This window comes from Hoplias malabaricus, chromosome 9 (assembly GCF_029633855.1).
Source record: "Hoplias malabaricus isolate fHopMal1 chromosome 9, fHopMal1.hap1, whole genome shotgun sequence".
Classification (NCBI taxonomy): Eukaryota; Metazoa; Chordata; class Actinopteri; order Characiformes; family Erythrinidae; genus Hoplias; species Hoplias malabaricus.
In genome coordinates, this window is record NC_089808.1 from 5,038,587 (window position 1) to 5,062,645 (window position 24,059).

Consider the following 24,059-nt stretch of genomic DNA (forward strand, 5'->3'; position numbering starts at 1 on the left):
ACAGGGAGAAGACGTAGTGGAGCTGCAGGGGGAACAGATGACGCTTTGTATTTGAAGAAAAAAGCAGAGTCCCTCCAGCGGGGAATTTAGAATCTTCCCTAATGGCCAGAACTCGGCACAGGTATAATGTCCCTTCTGAGTGTTTATACACGATCCCGCTATTTTCCATCCTTGCTGTTCGTCAGCAATGCGCAGATTGCAGTGTGTTTGCTCTGGTAACCATCACTCCAATGAGTTTACACAAGGAGCGAGGATCTGTTTATTCAGTCAATCCAACTTTCACACAAAGCTTATTACAGCAGTAAAGTTGAACCTGCTCTGTGTGTTTGACGGAAATATCCTTATCAAATGTCCTTGTATCGAAGAACAAACTTTAATGCTATATTTAGCACCTGTAAAGTATGAATAACCTTTAAATAATCAGGCAACACATTAATAAATATTTTTTTCATTTTTAGAGATTATTTTAAAGTTCTATTACTGTTGTAGTGTTAGTGTGGTAGCTCCAGTGCAAAACTAAAAGTACATTTTTAAGTAACCTGTGGAACTCTCTGTAGAGTCTCCTTTATGACATCATAGTTTAATTGTCTCTGGATGCATGGGTGAGTGTGTGTGTGTGTGTGTGTGTGGGGGGGGGGGGTTGGAGTGTGTCTCCTTAATGACATCATAGTAATTGTCTCTGGATGCATGTGTGTGTGCGTGTGTGTGTGTGTGGGGGGGGGGTGTTGGAGTGTGTCTCCTTTGTGAGATCATAGTTTAATTGTCTCTGCATGCATGGGGGTGGGGGGGTGGAGTGTGTCTCCTTTATGACATCATAGTTTAATTGTCTCTGGATGCATTTGTGTGTGTGTGGGGGGGGTGTTGGTGTGTGTCTCCTTTATGACATCATAGTTTAATTGTCTCTGCATGCATGTGTGTGGGGGGGGGGGCGTTGTTGGAGTGTGTGTCCTTTATGACATCATAGTTTAATTGTCTCTGCATGCATGGGTGTGTGTGGGGGGGGGGTGTTGGAGTGTGTCTCCTTAATTACATCATAGTTTAATTGTCTCTGGATGCATTTGTGTGTGTGGGGGGAGGGTGTTGGTGTGTGTCTCCTTTATGACATCATAGTTTAATTGTCTCTGCATGCATGTGTGTGTGTGGGGGGGGGTTGTTGGAGTGTGTCTCCTTTATGACATCATAGTTTAATTGTCTCTGGATGCATGGGCGTGTGTGGGGGGGGGGGCATGTTGGAGTGTTTCTCCTTTATGACATAATAGTTTAATTGTCTCTGGATGCATGGGTGTGTGTGGGGAGGTAGTGTTGGAGTGTGTCTCCTTTATGACATCATAGTTTAATTGTCTCTGGATGCATTTGTGTGTGTGTGTGTGTGTGGGGGGGGGGGGGTGTTGGAGTATGTCTCCTTTATGACATCATAGTTTGATTATCTCTATCTGAGCTGGACAGACAGTGGTGTAGCTGTCGCCTTCATCCCACAGCTCAGCCTCCTGTTCATTGTCCATGAGGTTGTAGGTCTACTTTACAGCATCATCACTCAAATGTAAATGATCTCTGTCTGACCTGGAGAGATTTAGGAATTTATCTTCTCTATGATGTCATAGTTTAACTGTAGACTGGGAATGAATTCATCTGTTTTATTGCATCTTAACATAATGAAAACAGCGGAGTTATTCCCATAGAATATGACTAACACTGGGACCAATTGGGAAATAACAGAAAAATGGATGTTGGTGATAGAAATTCAAAATAAAACCATTTTAAAAAGAAAGATAAAGAACTGTATATTTTTTGCTGGACCACTCTGACATTAGATGTGGACACAGTCCGAGCTTCAGTATGAGTTTAATTGACAATGTCATTCATGTGGCAAATTACTGCAGGGTTTTGATTCCACATAAACCATTATTACATCATGGATTGCCCCAAAGTACCTGATTATTGCATAATCCTCTTCCTTGCAAAACAAACAAACCCACAGGCACATGTTTGTGTGTGTGTGAGTTTGAAAAGAAAAAAACAGGATGAAGGAAAGAGCAGAAAGAAGATGTTCCTTTATGGTCAGTGTACGGAGCATTCGTTCCTGTTCTGTACCTACTCAGAATTTCCATCTTATTGTTGTCTAAGAGCAACTACAGAGATAGGTTTGAGATGTTAAAGGGATCTCATTTTCTTTACTGTTGTTGGACTAATCCTCTGCAGATGCAAACATTAGACCAACATCCCCCTTTTGTAGTTGAGAATATTTTCAAGCCCCCTGACACACACATGTGTTTTGCTTATAATTAATGGACAATTATATCACCTTTGTTCAGTTATAACTAATGGCATGCATTATGTGTCTACGGAGCCCTTAGGGTGACATAGTGTTCGCTTTTTAAGGTGTGGCCACAAAATTAAATATTGAGGCCACGAGGTAATATTTTAAGGACATAAACTATTTTTTGAGGCCATGAGGTGATATTTTGAGGTCACAAAGATAGGATAGGCCTAGCAGGTAGTGTTGCAGTCACACAGCTCCAGGGTCCTAGAGATTGTGGGTTTGATTCCCGCTCCAGGTGACTGTCTGTGAGGAGTTGGTGTGTTCTCCCTGTGTCTGCGTGGGTTTCCTCCGGGTGACTGTCTGTGAGGAGTTGGTGTGTTCTCCCTGTGTCTGCGTGGGTTTCCTCCGGGTGACTGTCTGTGAGGAGTGTGGTGTGTTCTCTCTGTGTCTGCGTGGGTTTCCTTCGGGTGAATCTCTGAGGAGTGTGGTGTGTTCTCCCTGTGTCCGCGTGGGTTTCCTCCAGGTGCTCCAGTTTCTCCCACAGTCCAAAAACACACGGTAGGTGGATTGGCGACTCAAAAGTGTCTGTAGGTGTGAGTGAATGTGTGTGTGTGTTGCCCTGTGAAGGACTGGCGCCCTCTCCAGGGTGTGTTCCCGCCTTGCGCCCAATGATTCCAGGTAGGCTCTGGTCCCACCGCGACCCTGAACTGGATAAGCACTTACAGATAATGAATTAATGAATGAAGATCCCACAATTAGACATAAGGAGTAAGGAAAAGGCAAGGTCTACTGCAGCAGCTGCTTTTAGAAATGGTCACTGCCTCTTATGTTTGATTAAAGAGGAACAAAGTACAGCTGAAGGACTGCAGCCCTACAGAGGCCTCTGCGATGGATCTAATCCAGGCAGGAGCCAGGGGACAATGATAGCACGTGTGTATGTGTAAAGGGTCAGAGGTTAAGAGAAAGAGAGACAGAAGAACGTGTGTGTGTTTGGAAAAGAATGTGTACTTTAGTGGCAGTGTGTGTGTGTTCTGGTGACCGAGTCAGGCCTAGTGAAAGCAGTTAAGTAGGTCAAGCTGAATCCCAGACATCAGGTGATTGTCACATTTCCAGAAATGTCCTCACTCCCCCTGCTGGAGAGGATACAACACTGCAGCCTGAGAGTGGGTCAATGGGCCAGAGCTCCAAACCACAAGCCAAAAATCATTTCCCACTAGGCCACATAGAAGCTTATCTCTCGAGTAGCGTGGGTGGGATATTATGAAACACTTCTGCAAAACAGTGTGCAGGAGGAACAGCCAATGACCATTTAACAAACGGCTGGTTGATAAACAATATGTCCAAATGTTTGTTGATGCCTGTCCATGCAGCCTTTCCTAAGAAAACTGTTGAAAACCCATGGGACCTTTTAGAAGGCTTTCTGCAAGACGATGAAATAGTGCTGGAAGGACTTGGCTCGGGTTCAGGTACTGATGTAAGGCTAGTTTTAGTCCACGAACGGGAACACAAAACCTGGGAAGGAACTCCACTGCTTTAGCAGCGGAAAGCTTTATTGCACCCTTGGCGACCCTCATCTTTGGGTCTACTGAGGTTAATCTCAGATACAGCTGCTCTGGAACATCCCACTCTACTGGTGCTGCTTTTTAATATGATTCAATATTCATTATTAACAGCATGTGTCACTGACTGATGGTCATTACAGGGCACTGCCCAGTTCACTGCCCTCTATTTTAAAGTCAGTTTAAAAATATTAACAAAGCCAGAGTTTTTACGCTGACGTCATGGTACTTGTTTGTACTGAGCAGTTGTTCTGTGGCTTTTATGTTGTTTATATTGACATCAGAATTATATTATATCAACTGAATTTTTTAAAAATATGTAGTGATATGTAGTGATGATATGGCCAATATCATCCAGCCTTAAGTTTACTTTAGTGCAGGAATAACATTTTCAAAGAAAAGAATTTGAAATCACTTCCTTAAAATTTAAAGGCTAAGCACCACTTAATGGACCTCCATGAATATTTAATAATAGTTACTGACATATATAAGTATGAATTAAAATGAAAATAGCTTTAAAACTGACAATTTTATTAAATTGACGGAAAAACCCGAGCTCGCTACGGAAATTCTTGAACGCAACCGTGACGTCACTGGTGGACAACAGCTGAACAACGCCGTGGTAAAACATCGTTATGACTGACTGTTATGACAGTATCTAGCTAAATAACCAACATTATTCATGACAATAGCCTAGCAATAAGCTAAACTCAAATGTAGAGGTACCGTTATTCTTGTAAATGTGATCGAAGTCGAACTCGAATTCATCCGACACTATAAACCTCCGTAATGCAGCTACGTAGCCGAGTATAATCTGAGCCACCGAGTTTAGCGAGTCAAGCTAACGTTAACTAACACCAACTAAAACAGGCGAAGTGAGTGTCCTTACCCTGTTTACCTCCATGTTACAGAGGCTCTTGAACACCTTTCGTTGGTGTCCTTACATGCCCATATTGTTGGAAAAGCGCCAGTGAAATGAGCTACAGATAACGGAGTGAGCGGAGGGTCTTTTCCAAAGTGCCCGTTTAAAGTTGACAAATTTAGTCCATTTTCTGGATATTTTGGGATCTTTGGGCCATTTGTGCACAGATGTCCCACTGTACATTGAATGATTGCAGCCAAAAACAACACACCTTTTCGTCATTTTGCATTAAATTAAGTGCAGCTTCTAGAGTTGTTGTCCACCATCTACGTCACAGGCAAGACGCCTATTAGAGTTTCCCAACACCGTTGGGGGGGGGGGGGGGACCAACGGTCTTTTAAACCTTATTCCTTCAATTAGTAAGAAATAACATGTTTTCTGACTATCAATAAACACAAGTTAGGAACTCAAATTCCACTGTATTTATTTGTTTGACACTTTCATAGAGCTGGTGCTAATCTTATATTCGTTAACATAAGATTTTATTGGACTATTATTATGGACTATTATTTCTATAATTAATATCTTTAAAGCCAAGAGACAAATCAGCAGCACACTAATAAAAATGGTATGGATTTGGATTTTATTTACAAAAGACAGTGAAAAATGAAAAGTATTTGCTTGTCAACATTCACATACCCAACGTTGTTTCTACAGAATTATTAAAAAAAACAAAAACACCTAGAAAGTTTGAACAATCTCAGAGGTGATGTTCTGCGCTTTAAAACTTGAATTCTTTGTATTTCTTGGCTCCGGCGCGAGTGTCCTGGGGCTGACCTTTCCTCTTCTTTTGCTGCCAGACGAAAAAGAAGCAGTGAATAAAAGCAAAAGGAGATGCCAAGCATCCAGTAACAAGTCTTTTGTGACACTTCTGTCTTCTTATATAAGTCTAGTCATCTGGGTGTTACATTTTTAAATGCTTTTGCTTGCCATCTTCACTTATCAAAGGTATGGTATACTTCAACTTATGAGTATGAACCGTCTCACAAAAGACCCTCTGGGTTTGACTCATGTCTGAAAACAGTCTGTGAGCTACATCACCAAGGCTAATTTTGTTACACGGCCAATCTTCTCTAGCACAAGTTCATAATTATGGATTATAAGCATCTCCTGCACCAAGCAGATTAAAGCTTTGAACAACTCGGACACACTGCCCTATTCAGGTCACTTTTCAGGTAGCACTGTCTACTGAGACCAATAATGATATTCAATGCAGATTATGACTCTATAATTACCCCAGATGTACTCTAACTACACCCACACTGTGGCAGTGGTAACAGCATTGCTGTTTTCAGTAATTAACACTACTTTCTATATATGTATGTAATAGAATTACTGTCGTTTGGGCACTGTAAATAAAGTGTAGAATGATTTGTAGTGTTACAAATAGAATTCAGCCATTACCTTCTGTTTGGCGGCATGTTCAGCCACCATGTCACTGAAGTCCTCCTTCTCCACCTGGGCCTGCTGCTCGCGCACATGCTCCTCGTACTTCTGCGTCATCGCCATGGGATCCAGCTCCAACTCCTCCGGAGCCAGAGCCACCTCCACACCCTGAGAGTCTCCCCCCAAGCCTGACACCCCACTGGCCTTGCGACCTGCAACTGCCGCCTAGATAGATAGAGATTTTGAGAGAGCGAGAGTGAGAGAGAGTTTAAAAATAAGCCTATTGGTATGCACACCATGACACATTGTTGTGCTCATTAATCTCTCTTGTCATTTAAAATGCAAATGAGAACCATCTGGAAGACTGCTGTCTGATTTGAATCTAATGGAGTTCTAGGCCCGTAGATGAACAAAAGCTACAGGAGGCAAGATAAACCCACAGATAAGAGACAGACTCGTCGTTCCCTTCTGAGGACTACAGCTCAAATTTAGCAAAGCGAGAGGTACTCAGGGACATGATCAAACACGACAACAAAACCAGTGCGCTCCTTCTGACAAACTAGGCCAGCAAAGAGTTTCTGGATCTTTTCTACACCATGCAAAGAATTAGGGTAATTGATCTGAAGTGTTTTGAAGGCTGGAACTGAATAAAACATTGCCTTTCTGATCTAAACTGAAGTCTGGTTTTGTATTGTTTCATTCATAATGTTGTAAAACCAGCTCATTTGCTGTTTACCACAAGGTAGTGCTGCGCGATACGAGCTCAAATCAATATCACAATTAATTGTACATTTTACCACGATTACGATTAATGAGTGATTATTTTGTTTCTGTATTTTTTACCCTCATAGTTGAGTGACTCCAACATGCTCCAGTATACAATTTTTCTAATTTAGCTTATTCCTCTCTTGTTTTTTTGAGCGATGGTGATTTACAAAAATTGATATAATCTGAAACCCCCCCCCCAAACAAAAAAATTAAAATTTACATGACACAAAAAGAAGTCCCTTTTTCACTCACCGCAGACATGTCATAGATGTGTGTGGATGCCATCATGGCTGCTCCTACTGGGCCCGTTCGCCTCTCAGGCAGCACTGTGAACAGCTGAGGCGTCTCGTTCCTGATAGATCACGTTACAATAAAAAAAAAAAAATTCATACTCTCATATTGTACATTTAAAAATAAGTAGTGCAACAAGAAAACAATACAAACTGCAATTTACACCCATTTTCTTTTTAGCTTATATAAAATAATAATAAAATAAAAATACATTTCCTGAATTTTTTCTGATGTGGAATAATGGCTACTTTGGCCCCTGTTGGACAAGCTAAGTGAGTGAGTTCTAAAGACCCAAGGGCTTTTTGCATTTTAAAAATAAACCTGAATTTTCCATCATGCCAGGGTTAGATTTACTTTGAAGAGTAGCAGTAGATGACTGTTTAAAAAATAAAGTGTTGCATTTTCAAAATTTTAAAACTTATCTGAGCAGTCTTCTACAGAGAACGATTAGAACCCTCCTTAAAAATACACCCCCACTTTTTAAACATATTACAATTACTTATAATCCTCAATAATGATACCTTGTATTAAAGGCTAAGCACCAGTTCTATGAAAATGTCAAACAAATAAATACAGTGGAATTTGAGTTCCTAACTTGTGTTTATTGATAGTCAGAAAACATGTTATTTCTTACTAATTCAAGGAATAAGTTTTAAAAGACCGATGGTTTATACTAGATTATACTCGGCTACGTAGCTGCATTACGGAGGTTTATAGTGTCGGATGAATTTGAGTTAAATTGGAGTTTAGCTTATTGCTGGCTATTGTCATGAATAATGTTGGTTATTAAGCTAGATACTGTCATAACAGTCAGTCATAACGGTGTTTTACCGCGGCGTTGTTCAGCTGTTGTCCACCAGTGACGTCACGGTTGCGTTCAAGAATTTCCGTAGCGAGCTCAGGTTTTTCCGTCAATTTAATCAAATTGTCAGTTTTAAAGCAAATTAAGCAGCTATTTTCATTTTATTTCATACTTATATCTGTCAGTAACTAAAATAATGTGAAATATTCATGGAGGTCCATTAAGTGGTGCTTAGCCTTTAAAGGGAGAAAAAAAACCCATCAATGAAATCTTATTTAACAGCATATTCAATATTATTTGGGTGTGATACATTTTTAATTACATTTATCACTTTTTGAAACATTCTAACTTGTCAAAACATTCTGATGTTCATCAACTACAGGGTCCCACCACCAAAGCCTAGATTCACCCTTTAACATGTTTCAGGAGCAAATACTATACATTTATTTAAGATTCTCACAGGGTCTCATCCATCACATATTCACACACACTCACCCATCCATGGCCTCTTCAATCTTCTTCTTCCTAAGTTCAATCAGTTCTGGGGTCTCCATACCAGCAGGAACAGAGGAGAACCCACCAGGAGTAATCAAGCCGCTGACAGAATGACAACAAAAACGTGATTAATTTTTACATTATTGAACCCTCTGTTTCATAATATTTGGGACAATCAGACCATTGCAGAAATTTAGGTGTTACATGACACTGGCTGTTGTGTTCCCACGAAAAAATAAGTACCTGTCAGCAGGAGTGAAGAAACCAGTTTCATCTGGCTTGTCCTCATCGCTTTCTTCCTCCTCTTCTTCTTCTGAGGATTCCTCATCAGACGGTTCGAGTTCACCCCATGGAGTGCGGTCCACCTCCTCCTCTTCAGCTTTGGCCTGTCCACACATGCATGGCATTGACTCAGACCTAATATCTGAACTACACCGCTATTTCAACTGTGTTGGGAGTTCAAGATGTTACTGCTTTCCTTTTTTAGGCTGTTTCCAGCAATCTGATTCACATGTCATAATACACACCAGCACCATTAATCAGAAATCAGTTAATTATCATACGCTTTTAGATCCAAGAATTTTTTTTTACTTTGGCTTAAGCTAATGTTTTGCTAACGTGATTGAACCAAGGGTTGACTGGGAGTGCAGTTCATATCACATAAAAGATAAAAAGTAACGGATATGACATTTTCCTGATTGAATGTTACAAATGCCTCTACATCAACCTAAAAAGACAAACCTCTGGGTGTCTTATACGTTTCTATTTAACTCTGTCCAAAAAGATTGGGCATGTACATTTACGTAACGCAAGGACAAGAATGTTATGAAACTACACTAAAAAGACACGAGAATGACTCTAGTTAATGCCAATGAGAAAAAGAACTGACACTGTGTGTTGGTGTTAGGACTGCTTACCTGGAAGTCTACAGCGTTTGTTCCGAATACATCTCCATAAAGAGGTTTTCCAGTCTCGTCAACAGGGGGTTTTCCCCAGCCTCCAGCATGATACCCAAAAGAACAGTTCTGAAATGTATGAGTGGGAGGTAGAGAGAGAGGAAGAGACATTTAAACACATAATTAATCAAAGAACCCACACAACCCAAATTAAAATTCCGCCTGTAGCTGTCAACATTTCCTGCCTTAAACCGCAGATATAACGTCCAAATATACTTCAAGTGCATGAATATTCGGTTGTGTGTGAAAGTCTACTAAACCATTTAACAAGCTCAGAAATAATGTTAGCCACTTTAATGGTGTAACAGAAAAAAATGTGATGATGGCTAATTGAAATTATATAGTGATTTCACACTAACCTCAGGAATTGGGGCGTTGAGACCAGGAATTTTAAGATTAGGGTAGGAAGGAGGAGGACCATATCGCTGCATGGCAATGAGCCATGGAGGAGGGACTTTATGAGAGTTCTGGAGAGAGAGAGAGAGAGAAAAGAGAGGGAAACAAAATACCATTTAGTCACTTCACAGTGTGACACTGTTATAAAGGACCCATCATATACTTGACCATTAGAGGGAGCAATGCAGAACTAAAATAACTGATAAAAGTGGTTATGAATGTTTGTAATAGACCTCCTTTTCCTAATGTAATGAATAAATACATTGAGTCATCTTAAATGATATTTCACAGAATTTTCATATTTATGCATAATCAAACAGTGGAGTGGGAAGAGGTGAAATGCTACAGTCAAAATAAATAAATAAATAAATAAACAAACTGCATTATTCCTAGCAGTGCTGATAGGAACCAGCCTACTGTAATATCTCCAACAGATACCACACAGTAAAGGTATTATATAATTACAGATATGCAGAGTTATGTTTTCATATGAGGTTTTGGCATAACAGTACATTTTATTTTATTTATTTCTCTAGAAATGTACCACAAAACACTGAAGTATTGTGTTTTCATTCATTCATTCACTCACTCATTCATTATCTGTAAGCACTTATCCAGTTCAGGACCGCGGTGGGTCCAGAGCCTACCTAGAATCACCGGGCGCAAGGCGGGAACACACCCTGGAGGGGGCACCAGTCCCTCACAGGGCAACACAGACACACACACACACACACCCCTACGGACACTTTTGAGTCTCCAATCCACCTACTAACGTATGTTTTTGGACTGTGGGAGGAAAAACCGGAGCACCCAGAGGAAACCCACGCAGACACGGAGAACACACCACACTCCTCACGGACAGTCACCCGGAGGAAACCCACACAGACACAGGGAGAACACACCACACTCCTCACAGACAGTCACCCGGAGGAAACCCACACAGACACAGGGAGAACACACCACACTCCTCACAGACAGTCACCCGGAGAGGGAGTCGAACCCACAACCTCCAGGCCCCTGGAGCTGTGTGACTGCGACACTACCTGCTGTGCCACCGTGCCGCTCCGTATTGTGTTTTTAATTGTGCAAAAATTATGAAACTGATGCAATTCTCCTTTAAGTAAAATAATAACCTTCACTGTCTCATCTTACTAACCTACAGAACCGACTATGGGACAATCTCAGTTAGAATCTCTAGCTATTAAACACCAACCCAATTGGCAATGTTTACAGTTGGGAAATGTGCAGTAAAAGAGAAAATCACACATACCCAGAGTAAAGTAGGAGATAATAAACGAAGATAATATAGGAGATAATAAGGAAGAGGAAGCACTCACAGGGCCTGTGGGCATGCCCAAAGCGATCCTTAGCTCATCAGACAGATCACCAGGCTTCTTCTCCTTAAGCCGTGTCTCAAACTCCTTACCCTAAGACAAAGGTAAAACAGAACTGTCTTTTTTAGAGCAATGGAGAGATTTTTAAAAATGATCTTCATATATCATTTTTAATATGAAATTTAAAGACAGTAGTCAGTGGCACTACAAGCATCAAATTATGCAGTTACCTCATAATACAAATCTCCGTGGATGGTGAGTTTTGGCTTGATCTGCCACTTGAAGAAAGCATCGTGCAGCTTCTGGTAGTCAATGTCAATCTTGCCCATCTTTGGCCGAACTTTCTCACGCATTTTGGTCTTCATTGTTTTAGCATCTTCCTACAGATTTAAGAGATGGTTAGCCTCTGCAACAAGTGGACAATATGACTATACTTTTTTTGTGAACATTATTATTATTTTTATATTAAATTTTAACTGAAGTACATGACAGTTTAATAAATTGCTGAATTGAAGCCATCAGATCTACCCCAAAAAGGTATGTTGAATTTTATTAGTTATTAATTTAGAGCATCTTTAGCTTTCAACACTAAAACGTTATTGTAAATGCTCAACACACACACAGTACATATTCCCTTTCAGTATAATACAACATTGGTTGTGGAAATTTGAAAATGTTTGCAGAAGTAAACATGTAATTCACCTTCTCCTGCAGGGCTTCCCTCATTTCCTGGATTCCTGTGCGCTTGATAAACTCCGGCAGCTCAAAGGGTGGTTTCTCTATGCCTCTCTTGCCCTGCAAGTACTTCCTTTTAAAACACCAGTGGCGAGGCACAGGCACTGTGTTCCTGGTGGCCTTCAGGTGCACAAGCAGCTTGGGCTCCTGCGCCGTCACATCATGCATCTCCACTACGTCCGGACGTGCCACCAGCTGAGGACAAGCAGAGAAGCATGTTGGTACAACGTCTTAGCAGATTTGTTCAATATCTCGGCTCCACATATGCCAAAATAAGCACATTTTTCCCAGGCACAAGTGCTCTGCAGTTCAATGTCAATGTCAAAAACACACAAACAAATAAATAAGACGCCCAATCCAAATCCAGTCTTTACTTGCATAATACTGACAAATATTTCTCAATCATGTCTATTCCCGTAAACACACTGGTCAATTAGTTTGACTAGATGGATCAGGGAGAACACCAAAATCTGCAGGACAGGGGGTGCTCCACAACCAGGGTTATGAAACACTGATTTAAAAAAGAACTGATAAATCAGGCTTCACCACACAAGAGTTCCTCAGAACTCAAAGCAGAGCTCATGTGATGTGGTTTTCTTAGGTAAAGATTGTGTCATCTTACTACAAAGAAAACAGAGCTGTTTAAAGGACTGAGGGAAAAACAAGTATAACTGTTTTGTTAAATGAACTAGAAAGTTAACAAGCTGGGTTCAAATACATAGTTTGATGCCAATAATCAACCATGAAAGTGGCTTGAGCTAAAGCGCCCCCATTACAGCTCAGAGTTGTTGTGATGACATTGATCACCTTAGTTAACGTCACAGAACATAGGCCCAAGTCCATGAGACCATAGGAGAACAGGGAAAGAGTCAATAAAAATATAATTCAGCATTAATATTTTCCTCCCGGCCAGTAAACTGTAAATAGTCATCCATTCTCACTGGTCCTAGCCTGTATTTCAAGGAATGTGTGGGATGATGCTGAGTCAACAACAATATAACCCTTGCCAAAAGCTGCAATAAGTCGTCAAAGAGGGCACTCACTGAATCCAATTTTAACTCTAAAATGAGAAATGGAAGACCCTGCTGCATCTTAATTCATGACTGCATGCTGAATTTGGGACTGGCCTAAGAATAACAAAGCACAACTTATCATGGAAGAAAGGGCTTTTTTGTGGGGTGTGGGGTAAGAAATGCTAAAACGTGTGTGTGTGTATATACGAAACCTGTTTGAGTTCTGCCACAGTCAGCCTGTTCATTCTCCTGAGCTTCTTCTTGGACAGTTTTGGTACATCTGGCTTCACTTCCTGTGAAAGCAGTTAGAGCAGGGCTCATTTCTTAAACACAGTAAATGTGCAGTTTTAAATACTGTTGATGCAACTTGTTTCATTCAGAGTCCTTCGCCTTTACTCATTTCGTAGAGTCAGAATCATTCAATCTAAAAAGGTGTATTATAAATTACTAGACCTTACTAAGATATAAGCATATAAAAACCAGGAAATCCAGGTATGCTCACCTCATCACTGTCATCGCTATCTTTCTTCTCCTCCAAAAACCCTTTCTTTCTCATGAAGGTGGTTTCCAGCTTTTCTGTCTTCTCTGGTTCTTTCTCCTTCTCCTTCTTCACCTCATCCGTCAGCTGCAAGGTGAGATGTGTTACCCACAAAGCAAAGGAAGATTAAACCATTACAGATGTTCATATAACTACATCCCTGAGTGCATAATACATATCCCCCACTTACTACATAATAATATAAGCAATAACTAATGTTTAACACAACCTCCATACTTTGTTGACTTTAGATATGTTCATAATAAAAGCCTTCAACACTGACCTTGAAGGCTTCAAAGATCCGCTTGAAGAAAATATAGTTGGGATCATAGATCTCAGGCTCTTCTGTGACGTATTCTATTTCCACTTCAGACTCTTTCTCCTTTTCCATCTCCTTCTTTTGCTCTTCCTCTTGCTTCTCTTGAATTTTCTTCTTCTTGTTCTTCTTCTTCCTGTTCCTGCGTCTGCGGCTTTTCTGAAGATTACAGTGAGAAGAGAGGCTCATTTGGAGAAAATGGATCAAAATAAAAAAATTCTTAAAGAATTGCCACGTCCGGCGGAGACACAGAACTGCAAACGTACAACAAAAATAAATATCACAAAACATAATGTAAATGTTGAGGGCGTTTGATAAACTCACATCCTTTTTAGAGAGTGTGCCTTCATCTTCGTCATCTGAGTAGGCGCGAGACAAGTTGTTTGTGTCCACATCTGCACCCTCGTCCTCATCATCATCTGAAGATTCAGATTAACAGTGTCAAAATCTAAGCACACGTGTTTATGATATTTCAGCTGACTTGCTTATAGTAGACAATTTACTCCAGTGGTTAATTGTAGTCACGTATTCTGACCTGTAGGAGCAATAGTGAGTTGCTCTTGTCTCATTTCCTTCAGCTGCAGGATCTTCTCAAGAGCTTGTGGAATCTTTGGCCCGATGCCAACGTCTTCGTTGGACCACATCTGCTCCACACAGTATACAAAACCAACGTTCAACTGAGTGATTCATTCATATTTAATATCCTGAACAACTACAATGATTATTATAAACATTGCTCTGAAACTGAAATCATCATTAAATCTTTGAGAACATAGGAAATTGCGTTATTTGTAAAACGTGGGAATAACAAGGCAAAGTTTTCAATGATTAAATTTAGCATTATGTGAGAGCATTCGGTTTTCTTGCAATATTTAAGTGCAACATCTGTGCACTTAATACCTCTCTAACATCTTCTCCAGGTGGTGGCGGTACTCTCTGCCTCTGACTTGTCTGTGGAACCATGGAAAGTCCTGGAGCAGGAGGCCCACTAGTCGAAAATGCTGCAAGAAACGAGGAATTTGTTGAAATGCAATTGAAGTAACATTAAATGTTGTCTTTAGTATTGAAGGAAAGTTTTCCAACACGCTGTTTTTAAGGAATACATGAGAAACATTCTAATCCTTAGATATTCCTTCTTAACGAGTGGTCATGCAGTTTTTTACATTTGAAAAATATCACTTAAGAGAGAACTTCTAAAGTGTATACTTTAGGACAGGCTTGACTTGAGCCTACCCAACACTAGGAGCACACTGTACAGACGCTCCACTGAGGTGCCGTAAATATGTATCAAATGTAGTATGTTCATAGACATCACCTAAACACCAAGTATGTGGCTGTAAAACAGGTACTTACATCTTAATGGAGCAATAGGGGGTAACAGGTTGGGTCCAGGCCCTGGCTCTGGCCCCCTGGTGCCTGGTGGTCCTCCCTGAATCTTAGCCAGCTCCTGTTGCCTTTCATGCTCCAGCAGTTGAGCAGCCTAGAGATGGTGGACAAGAGAGAGGGATCGTTGGGTGAGTGACAGCAGCAAGGTACACTATGCTCAAACACACACAGAAATTATTACACACAGATATTATCCTTGACTAAAGGAGAAATATTTGAAGACCAGGTAACCAGAAGTTTTGATCAAACAGTTTTCAAAACTGCCACGTTTCAGCCTTTGAATCTTACTCTCTTCTGCTGCTCAAGTAACTCCTGCTCTTTCAGCTGCTCCTCCATGGCTCTGTCACCCTGAAAAGAAAACAAAACCACAGTCAATCAGCTACAGATAATATTAACATATATAAAAATAATATTAACATATATTTAAAAAATTCACAAAGAGAACTGATGTTGAGCAATGTTTTGTTGCTTTTTATATATGAACAATATGAATGGGCCACTCTTTCAGTTGTACCTGACCGGTCCTTTCCTCTTGCATCATCATGGCTGCCTGCTGCTGCGCCATCTTCAACTGACTGTCTTGGGGAACGCCTGGGGGCACGCCTGGTGGCTCCAAACCCAAGCGTATACCAGGTGGAGGGGGGCCTCCCATCATTCCCATAGCCTGCAGCATGCCCATGCCTGGGGGCAGAGGCATAGAGGGCATTGGGGGCATGGGCGGCAGACCAGGCATCTGAAATAAAAAGAGAAAACCACTGTCTTTACATAACAGAAATCCTCATTAAACTACATTACTCCAGAGTAAATTAGAGACTGCAACACTATAGCTCACTTTCACAGGAGAAGATCTTAAGTATACAGCAAAACCCTCTGCAGTTTAAAGAAAGCTTTTAGAGGTTGTGGAAAAATCACTTACAGTGGTCATGCCCTTGTCGTCACCACTCTGCAGGCTGGGCTTACTCAATATCATCCCAGTCTGAGGAAACAATAACTTACACTCAATAAAACAAATACAAAATGATGCATAATTCATAGATGATTTAATTAACAAATGTCTTTCAAAGTGGTTTGATAGTGTTTTGATCATCCAAGACTTGTATTATTTGGGCAACACTTCTAGTAGCAAAACACAAAACCAATTTACACTATAGATTTAAAATAAACAATTTATTTCATTATGTTCTGCATTAATTTGTACCTAGAACTGAAGATTAAATCACATTAAACCACTTAGAATGACTGTTTACATCCTCAGCATGTCACACTGTAAAATAAATGCATTGACGTATTAGCAAAAGGTAAATCCGTTTCACTGGTGTTTGAAATGTTTTACCTGCATCATGTAAGTTTTCAACCTGTCTATTAATTCTTCCCTGGGGCCTGAAGAGGAGAACAGAAAACGCCAAGTTAGTCCCATACACAAGTGAAAAGGAGAGCTTAATAAAGCAGGCAGGTGTATAAAATATAAGATGGCGGATATCTTTGTTTTTCTAAACTCGAAATAAAGTAAACTACTATCGAGCGGGGGTTCAGTGCACAAGCCACAGCACTAGCACAGCTAGCCTCAGCTAACGTAACACGCCAACTTTATTCATTCTCTGAAACACTAGCTCGTCTTTGGGAGTAAAGCAAACACTTAAATACTCTTAAATTAAGACATTTGTAGCGACCAGATGTTTGTGAATAGGTTTGAAATAAATAAGAGGGGTATAAAAATGCAGTGTTTTATCCACGGTACTGAGTTGTAGACATAGGCCTGTTTAGCTTTAGCTTTAGCTTTGAGCTACGTGCTCTCTGAAGCGGAGCCGCTTTCTCTCACCCAGGACCGGTGCCCCGATCTCCGCCAGTTTGGCCTGCAGCTCCGCGGTGCTCCATGACCCGAGGGCGACGACGGAGGCGCTAAGATCGGCGCTGCTCTCTGCTCCCGGCGGACCGTCCGCGGACATATTATTACTAACACAGACTCCGTATAAAACACTCAACGCAAGCCCCTCAAACACAGCTCCACACTCTGATACAGCGCCGGGCTCACACTGCGCATGCGCCAAACCACAAAGCCCAGGCGACCACTACTAAAACTTCCACCAGGGGGAGACCGCGCATTTCCCGCTCCGGGTGACTTTGACCGGCGACCAAGAGGGGGCGGGTTCTTGCGATGAATCTGTCAATCATTTTTTTATGGAAAACCTGATAGATTAGAACGAGCTGTCCGTTATCATTTTTATCAGCCAATCTTTAAAGTGCATTATAAATGTCGTGTTAATTACTTAAATATCACTATTAATGTATAATGTTACAGGTTCCATGTTAATGTGAGGTATAACAATAGAGTAAAATTTTAAAGGAGCACTATGTAATATATTTACTGTACTCAATCATGAGGGTGTGTCATTAGAGATTTAAAGGAAGCTAAATTGAAGCACTGGTATCTCTGAGAGCCAGTATTTTCTCTTTGAGAAGTACCTATTTCGGAGCAGAGCCTGATATCCAGCCTGTCCAATCACATTGCAGTCCAGACCCCCTGCGTTGCCAGAACACACAATATTTTACACAAGCCTCATCAACCATGACATGACCAAACAAATAGAGATAATATTAGATTTCACCAGACCTTAAAAGCCAGCCCTTCAAAAAAAAATCTCAAAATAACAGACAAAAATGAGACGAAATGGTGTTTGAAAGAAGCAAAAAGACTACAGATCCAGAACTGGCTACTTGTCACAGAACCATGTCTAACAATTGTGTGTTTTATAAAGAAACTGAAGGATAGTGACAACTAAAATTTGTAAGGATTGTGTTTTTTATATAAAAAATGTAAATAACAACATAAAAGCATTAGTACCACAGTTTGTTTGTTTGTATAACAATGTTATAAACATGTTTAAGTGACATGATGTACTCTTGAGTGTGTGTATTAAAAAGAGAAGTGGGAATTAGATATTGATATAAAACAAAAGTATTTACTTCTTATGTACTTCTTAGGAAGCTGGTGAATAATGCCAGTAAGACTTGTTTGTGTTCATGGCCACAGATGGGTTAAATGCGGATGACACATTTTGATGTACGTTTTACAATGACAAATAATTGCACTAAAAAGGAACTAGTGGTTGAATATGAAAGTTGTGAATACGAAGTTACGAATTTATTGAGTGATGGGTGTAGAAGTTTTTAAGTGTTTTTTTTTTTTGTTTGCAGTCTTGGCCTATCATAGCAGTCATAAATGTCAAGAGGCATGGCCTGACTTGACATTTACAATTCCAGTTCTCATAACAGAAACAGATAATCAAAGATGCACCATAACACATTGTAAGAGAAAGTGAAACCAAATAAGTCAGGAAGCTCAGGTTATTTTCAAAGCGTATGCACAATATGAGCTTTTTAATCTCTGGGATATTCTTGTATTTTGAGAAGACTTAAAACACAACATCCTGATACTACAAGAGAAAGAAATTTGAAGAATTAAGGTATGTACTTCAGAGAAGTGAGCTTCATCACAGTAAACATGGGTTTACATAGATGAGCAACTTCTAACATAGTGATCTTATAACTGATACTGAAATATGTGATTAGACATACGCCTAAGTTTGGTATAAGCCTAAGTTACTATTCAATAACTGCTTATTTACATTTTCTGGTCGATCTTAGATAGTGCAGAAATTATATTCTGTGACCAGTAGAGGGAAAAGTCTATCACAGAAAATCTCATGTAAAATGCTGTTCAAATGTTCATATTGTCTATGTTGAATGTTGTATTTAATACATTTTATAAAAGTGTATAATGTTCTAAAACATTTGTGGCTCCAAACTTTACCATAACGTTAATTGGTAAGGTGTCTGCAAAATAAGAAGTGGGTGAATATCTTGACTTGCGTGAGTTTAAGGCGTAACACAGGTATGTTGTGTTAAATGTGTGTGAGCTGAGTGATGTGATTTCTTGTTGTAAGGTGTTGAACACGAAGAGGGAGGACATGGCTGATGTTTTATCACAACCAGTGTCGAAAGGCAAAAAGAGGAGCAGGGAGACAACACCTGAGTGTAAGTTTACACACTTTATACACTTGATACTGATTGAAATGTCTCTATTTATAGTATAGGTAAACTTGATTTTAATATTTATTGTTCTGAAATTAGTCATTCATAATAATTAATATGGCGGCATGGTAGTGCAGCAGGTAGGTGTCGCAGTCACACAGCTCCAGGGACCTGGAGGTTGTGGGTTCGAGTTCCACTCTGGGTGACTGTCTGTGAGGAGTGTGGTGTGTTCTCTCTGTGTCCGCGTGGGTTTCCTCCGGTTGACTGTCTGTGAGGAGTGTGGTGTCTTCTCCCTGTGTCTTTGTGGGTTTCCTCCGGGTGACTGTCTGTGAGGAGTGTGGTGTCTTCTCCCTGTGTCTTTGTGGGTTTCCTCCGGGTGACTGTCTGTGAGGAGTGTGGTGTGTTCTCCCTGTGTCTGTGTGGGTTTCCTCCGGATGACTTCATGTGAGGAGTGTGGTGTGTTCTCCCTGTGTCTGCGTGGTTTTCCTTTGGGTGACTGTCTGTGAGGAGTGTGGTGTGTTCTTTCTGTGTTTGTGTGGGTTTCCCCCGGGTGCTCCGCTTTACTCCCACGGTCCAAAAACACATGTTGGGATGTGGACTGGCGCCCCCTCCAGGGTGTGATCCTGCTTTGCGCCCAATGATTTGGGGTAGGCCCTGGAGTGGTTACAGACAAGTGTTTACAAAGAAAATGAAAGATACATATATATATATATATATGTGTGTGTGTGTGTTGTGAAGGACTGGCGCCCCCTCCAGGGTGTGTTCCTGCCCAATGATTCCAGGTGGGCTCTGGACCCACCGTGACCCTGAACTGATAAGGTTTACAGATAATGAATGTATGTCCTAAACCACTGACTGAATGAGAAAGTTTCTCACTTGTTTCACTCATACACAGTTACTGCTGACTCCAGTGGTCTCCTGTCTGAAGATCAGTTCCTGTGTTCGATCTGTCTGCATGTGTTCACTGATCCAGTCACCACTCCATGTGGACACAACTTCTGTCTGAAATGTATTGAGATGTGCTGGGACAACAGTGATCAGTGCCCACTCTGTAAAGAGAAATTCGCCAAGAGACCAGAGCTCAAGGTCAATACAACACTGAGAGAGGTTGTAGACCACTTCCAGACAAAACGAGGTCTAGAAAAACCTGAGAATTTTTGTGACGCCTGCACTGACATGAAAGTGAAAGCTCTGAAATCCTGTCTGGACTGTGGTGTGACATACTGTAAATTGCATTTAGAGCCTCATTATAATGTTAAAAATCTTAAGAAACACAAGCTAATAAACCCAGTAAAGAACCTGGATGACTACATTTGTCAGAAGCATCAAAGACCCCTGGAGTTGTTCTGCAAAGATGACAAAATGAGTGTGTGTCTGTTTTGCACTGAGGGAGACCACAAAAATCACAACACTGTTCCTTTAGACGAGGAGAGTGAACTGAAAAAGGTGAGAGAGACTGATTTTCATCCATTTGAAAAATTTAAATGAAAGTTTCTTAAAAAAAAAAAAAATCGATTTTTATGGTTGAAAATGAAAGTAAATATAGTTCTGGTCTCTTTCCACAGACGCAGCTGAGAGAGACACTTATCGATGTGCGGCAGATGATCCAAGACAGAGAGAAGAAGATCAAAACCATTAAAGAATTACTAGAGCTCAAACAAGTGGGTGAAACATCACATAAACTGTACCTCCATCATTCTGTAGATTTGACTGAACTTTGTAGAATGTATGAAAATATCATTAAACTCTCACTCATCCATTAGAGAAACGCAGAGAAAGAGATCACAGACAGTGTTGAAGTCTTCACCACTCTGATGCACTCCATTGAGACAAGCCAGGCTGAGCTGCTTGAGATAATGGAGGAGAAGCAGAAAGCAGCAGAGAGGCAGGCTGAAGACCTCATTAAAGAGCTGGAGCAGGAAATCGCTGAGCTAACGAGGAGAGACACTGAGCTGGAGCAGCTCTCACACACTGAAGACCACCTCCACCTCCTACAGGTCAGTGTCCCTCTATCTGCTCAGTGACAATGCAACGCATCACACAAGAACACGAGCCATGCTGAGGGTTTTCTTCTCTCTCTTGTTGGACTGTAGATTTACCCATCACTGTGCAGCCCCCCACACACCAGAAACTGGACCGACATCAGTATTGACCCTCTTCTGAGCGGAGACATTGTGAGGAAAACACTCTCTCAGCTTCAGAAGTGTCTGAAAAAAGAACTCACTAAAACTCTGAATGAGAAGATGAGAGAAACAGGTGAGAAACATTTCAATTGTTATTTTTTGGTGTCTATGATTAGTTACAACCGATTCCATAACATTACATTATTGTTATTTATTTTAATTGTTCTCATCAGAACTGAGGAGGATTCAGCAGCATGCGGGTACAGTGTACTTCCTTGTGTTATTCTCTTTATGTATTTATTGTTTTTTTATTATTATTATTACTATGCGCAAACTCATATCGCACACTGTGTGTCTTTCTCAGTGGACGTGACTCTGGATCCTGACACAGCTCATCCATATCTCATTCTGTCTGCTGATGGAAAACAAGTGACATGTGGAGACACAGATCAGAATCTTCCAGAAAACCCAAAGAGATTCATCAGTCATGCCATAGTCCTGGGAAAAGAGGGATTCACCTCAGGAAGGTTTTACTATGAGGTGGATGTCAGGGGGAAGACGGAGTGGATATTAGGCGTGGTGAGAGAGTCAATTAATAGGAAGGGGGAAGTTACACTGTGTCCACAGAACGGCTCTTGGACTATTATTCTAAGAAAGGGGAATGAATATAAAGCTTGTTCTGGGCACTCCATTCTCCTCTGCCTGAAAGAGAAGCTCCAGAAGGTGGGGGTGTTTGTGGATTATGAGCAGGGCCTGATATCTTTTTATGATGTGGACGACAGGTCTCATATCTACTCTTTCACTGGTCAGTGTTTAACAGAGAAACTCTATCCATACTTCAACCCCTGTCTTAATGATGGCGGTAAAAACTCAGCTCCACTGATCATCTCTCCCATATCGAAAACTGAGTGATATTCAGCAGCTGTCAGTCACAATTAAAACAATACAAAATGGTTTTTGAAAGCCTTCAAAGTTTTAAATATCACTGTTGCATGTTCTATTTTATATGTTCAAGCATTTATGACGAACCATTCAACAAAGTTTAAATAAGTTTTCAAATTCTGTGGAAAGAGCAGAAACAAGCTTTTGTTCTGACTGATAATGAATGAGTGTTGGAGTAAACCTTTGTTAGCCATATTAGCATTTTTTGTTATAGTATCTAGTGGAAAACTGTTACTCCAATATATTTATTTATACGCTGATAATAAAACAACCTTCAGTAATTTTGTCACCTGTGTTTTGTTTTAGTGTAAGAGACTACGGCCTCACTCTTTTACAATGTAAATAATCTCATTCCGCTTTCCCTGCATTCTGAGGATGTAACTTAAACTTAATATGGCTTATAGTTTAATAAAATTGCTGCTGTTGAGGCAGGCTTACAAATGTCTCCCTAGACCCTCCGTAGGGCACAGTGTCGGTTTTAACGTTTATAAAAATAATTTTAGTCAGCTAAGGTTAATGTTTCCTTGTCAAATTAGTATCTGATTACTGTTTGGGTAGCTTCGTTTTCTGTTATGTGCACTATGTAGAGAGTGTGGGGCTATTTGGACGCCTCCTCATTTCCTCTACTGACAGACGTATAATAGAGTGACCAGACGTCCTCTTTCACCCGGACATGTCCTCTTTTTTAGACTTAAAAAAATGCCCAAGCGGAATTTCACAAAGGTCCGGGATTTTGCTTTTCTCGAGCTTACATAGAACTTCGAGAAGTTTCGTTCACAAACTAGTCCCGCCCTCCCCTACTCCGATTGGTTCGCTTGAGTGAGAAGGAGGCGTGGTGAAGTAGCCTAAAATCTTTTGATTGGACAGTCTGACTGTAGAGCTACCGTTATTGGTCGATAACCTTCTCTGTAAACATTTAATTGGTCAGTCTGCACGTCAGTAGTCCTTGTTTACGTCAGGCAAAGCTCATGTACCTACCCTCATCTCGAGCAGCTATGCCGAAACGTAAATGTAAGTTCTCGGATGAATTAAAAAAGAATTCCCCATGTTTTGTGTAGCAAATAGAGGTGTAAAGGACCTAAAAGCACACATAAGTTCAGCTAAGCACACAACGGCAGCGAGGAGCGAGTCCTACTGGACCCGCCCACAATGGGTGGAGCCTAAATGACGCACCCTAACTTATAAGAACAGAACTGTTTACAAACGTGACACGGATAAACAGGTCAGGGATTGATATCTAATTTTGTTTACTTTTAACATCAAAATGAGTACTAAAAGTTTTAAAGAAGCAATAAAACAATTTACATATCAGTCTTTATTTCAGTTGTGTGTTTGGGTCGTAGGTCCCCAATATGACTATGACGTCAGCTGCAACACATGGATAACCTTTAACCTCAGTACAGACCAATGTTTTTTGTAAACTACTGTTGAATAATGTTCTTTTTAAATAGTATAAAAATCTTGGCCTAAAGTGGTGAGACATGAATCCTCCTAACTGCGCATGCCTGAACCTTCAGTGGATTATTATTTTGTTGGCTGGCTTTTAGTATTATGTTTCAGAGTTTTGTATTTTTTAATGTATTGTGACTTACAAATATACTGTGTATGTTTAATATAGTATAAATGCGATATTTATTTTGTGCTGGGAAATCAACCATGCATTGGCAACAGTAGGCCTTAAGATGGCAGCATTTTAAAGGAATTGAACACTTAATTAGCAGATAGCTAGTTATATACTACAGAAAGGGAGGAAAAAGGAGATATCTTTGATTGCACAAAGAGTAGAGGCATATCCTGATGATATT

At 40.5% G+C, this 24,059-nt stretch overlaps 2 protein-coding genes across 3 annotated transcripts; one reads left to right on the forward strand and one right to left on the reverse strand.

The window, feature by feature from the left end:
• Positions 1–5,314: 5,314 nt before the first annotated feature.
• sf3b2 (splicing factor 3b, subunit 2) lies at positions 5,315–17,234 on the reverse strand. The gene is made up of 22 exons (XM_066680413.1): positions 16,977–17,234; positions 16,491–16,537; positions 16,074–16,133; positions 15,672–15,890; positions 15,446–15,505; positions 15,125–15,251; positions 14,672–14,772; positions 14,307–14,415; positions 14,096–14,190; positions 13,739–13,930; positions 13,420–13,542; positions 13,130–13,210; positions 11,872–12,099; positions 11,400–11,549; positions 11,173–11,262; positions 9,799–9,906; positions 9,401–9,508; positions 8,727–8,869; positions 8,484–8,585; positions 7,148–7,247; positions 6,146–6,352; positions 5,315–5,534 (listed from the first exon to the last, which is right to left on the reverse strand). Exons 1-22 carry the CDS (start codon positions 17,101–17,103, stop codon positions 5,463–5,465), a joined length of 2,649 nt encoding a protein of 882 aa, XP_066536510.1. The 5' UTR covers positions 17,104–17,234; the 3' UTR covers positions 5,315–5,462.
• A 917-nt stretch (positions 17,235–18,151) lies between these two features.
• On the forward strand, positions 18,152–22,520 carry LOC136706787 (E3 ubiquitin-protein ligase TRIM39-like). Of its 2 annotated transcripts, none has more exons than XM_066680417.1 (8): positions 18,152–18,218; positions 19,102–19,192; positions 20,085–20,635; positions 20,755–20,850; positions 20,953–21,186; positions 21,283–21,445; positions 21,546–21,572; positions 21,677–22,520. In XM_066680417.1, the coding sequence occupies exons 1-8, from the start codon at positions 18,198–18,200 to the stop codon at positions 22,222–22,224; spliced, it is 1,731 nt and encodes a 576-aa protein (XP_066536514.1). In that variant the 5' UTR covers positions 18,152–18,197; the 3' UTR covers positions 22,225–22,520. The 2 variants fall into 2 exon arrangements, with proteins under 2 accessions (XP_066536514.1, XP_066536515.1); XM_066680418.1 differs by lacking the exon at positions 18,152–18,218 and adding an exon at positions 18,495–18,621.
• The last annotated feature ends 1,539 nt before the right edge of the window (positions 22,521–24,059 follow it).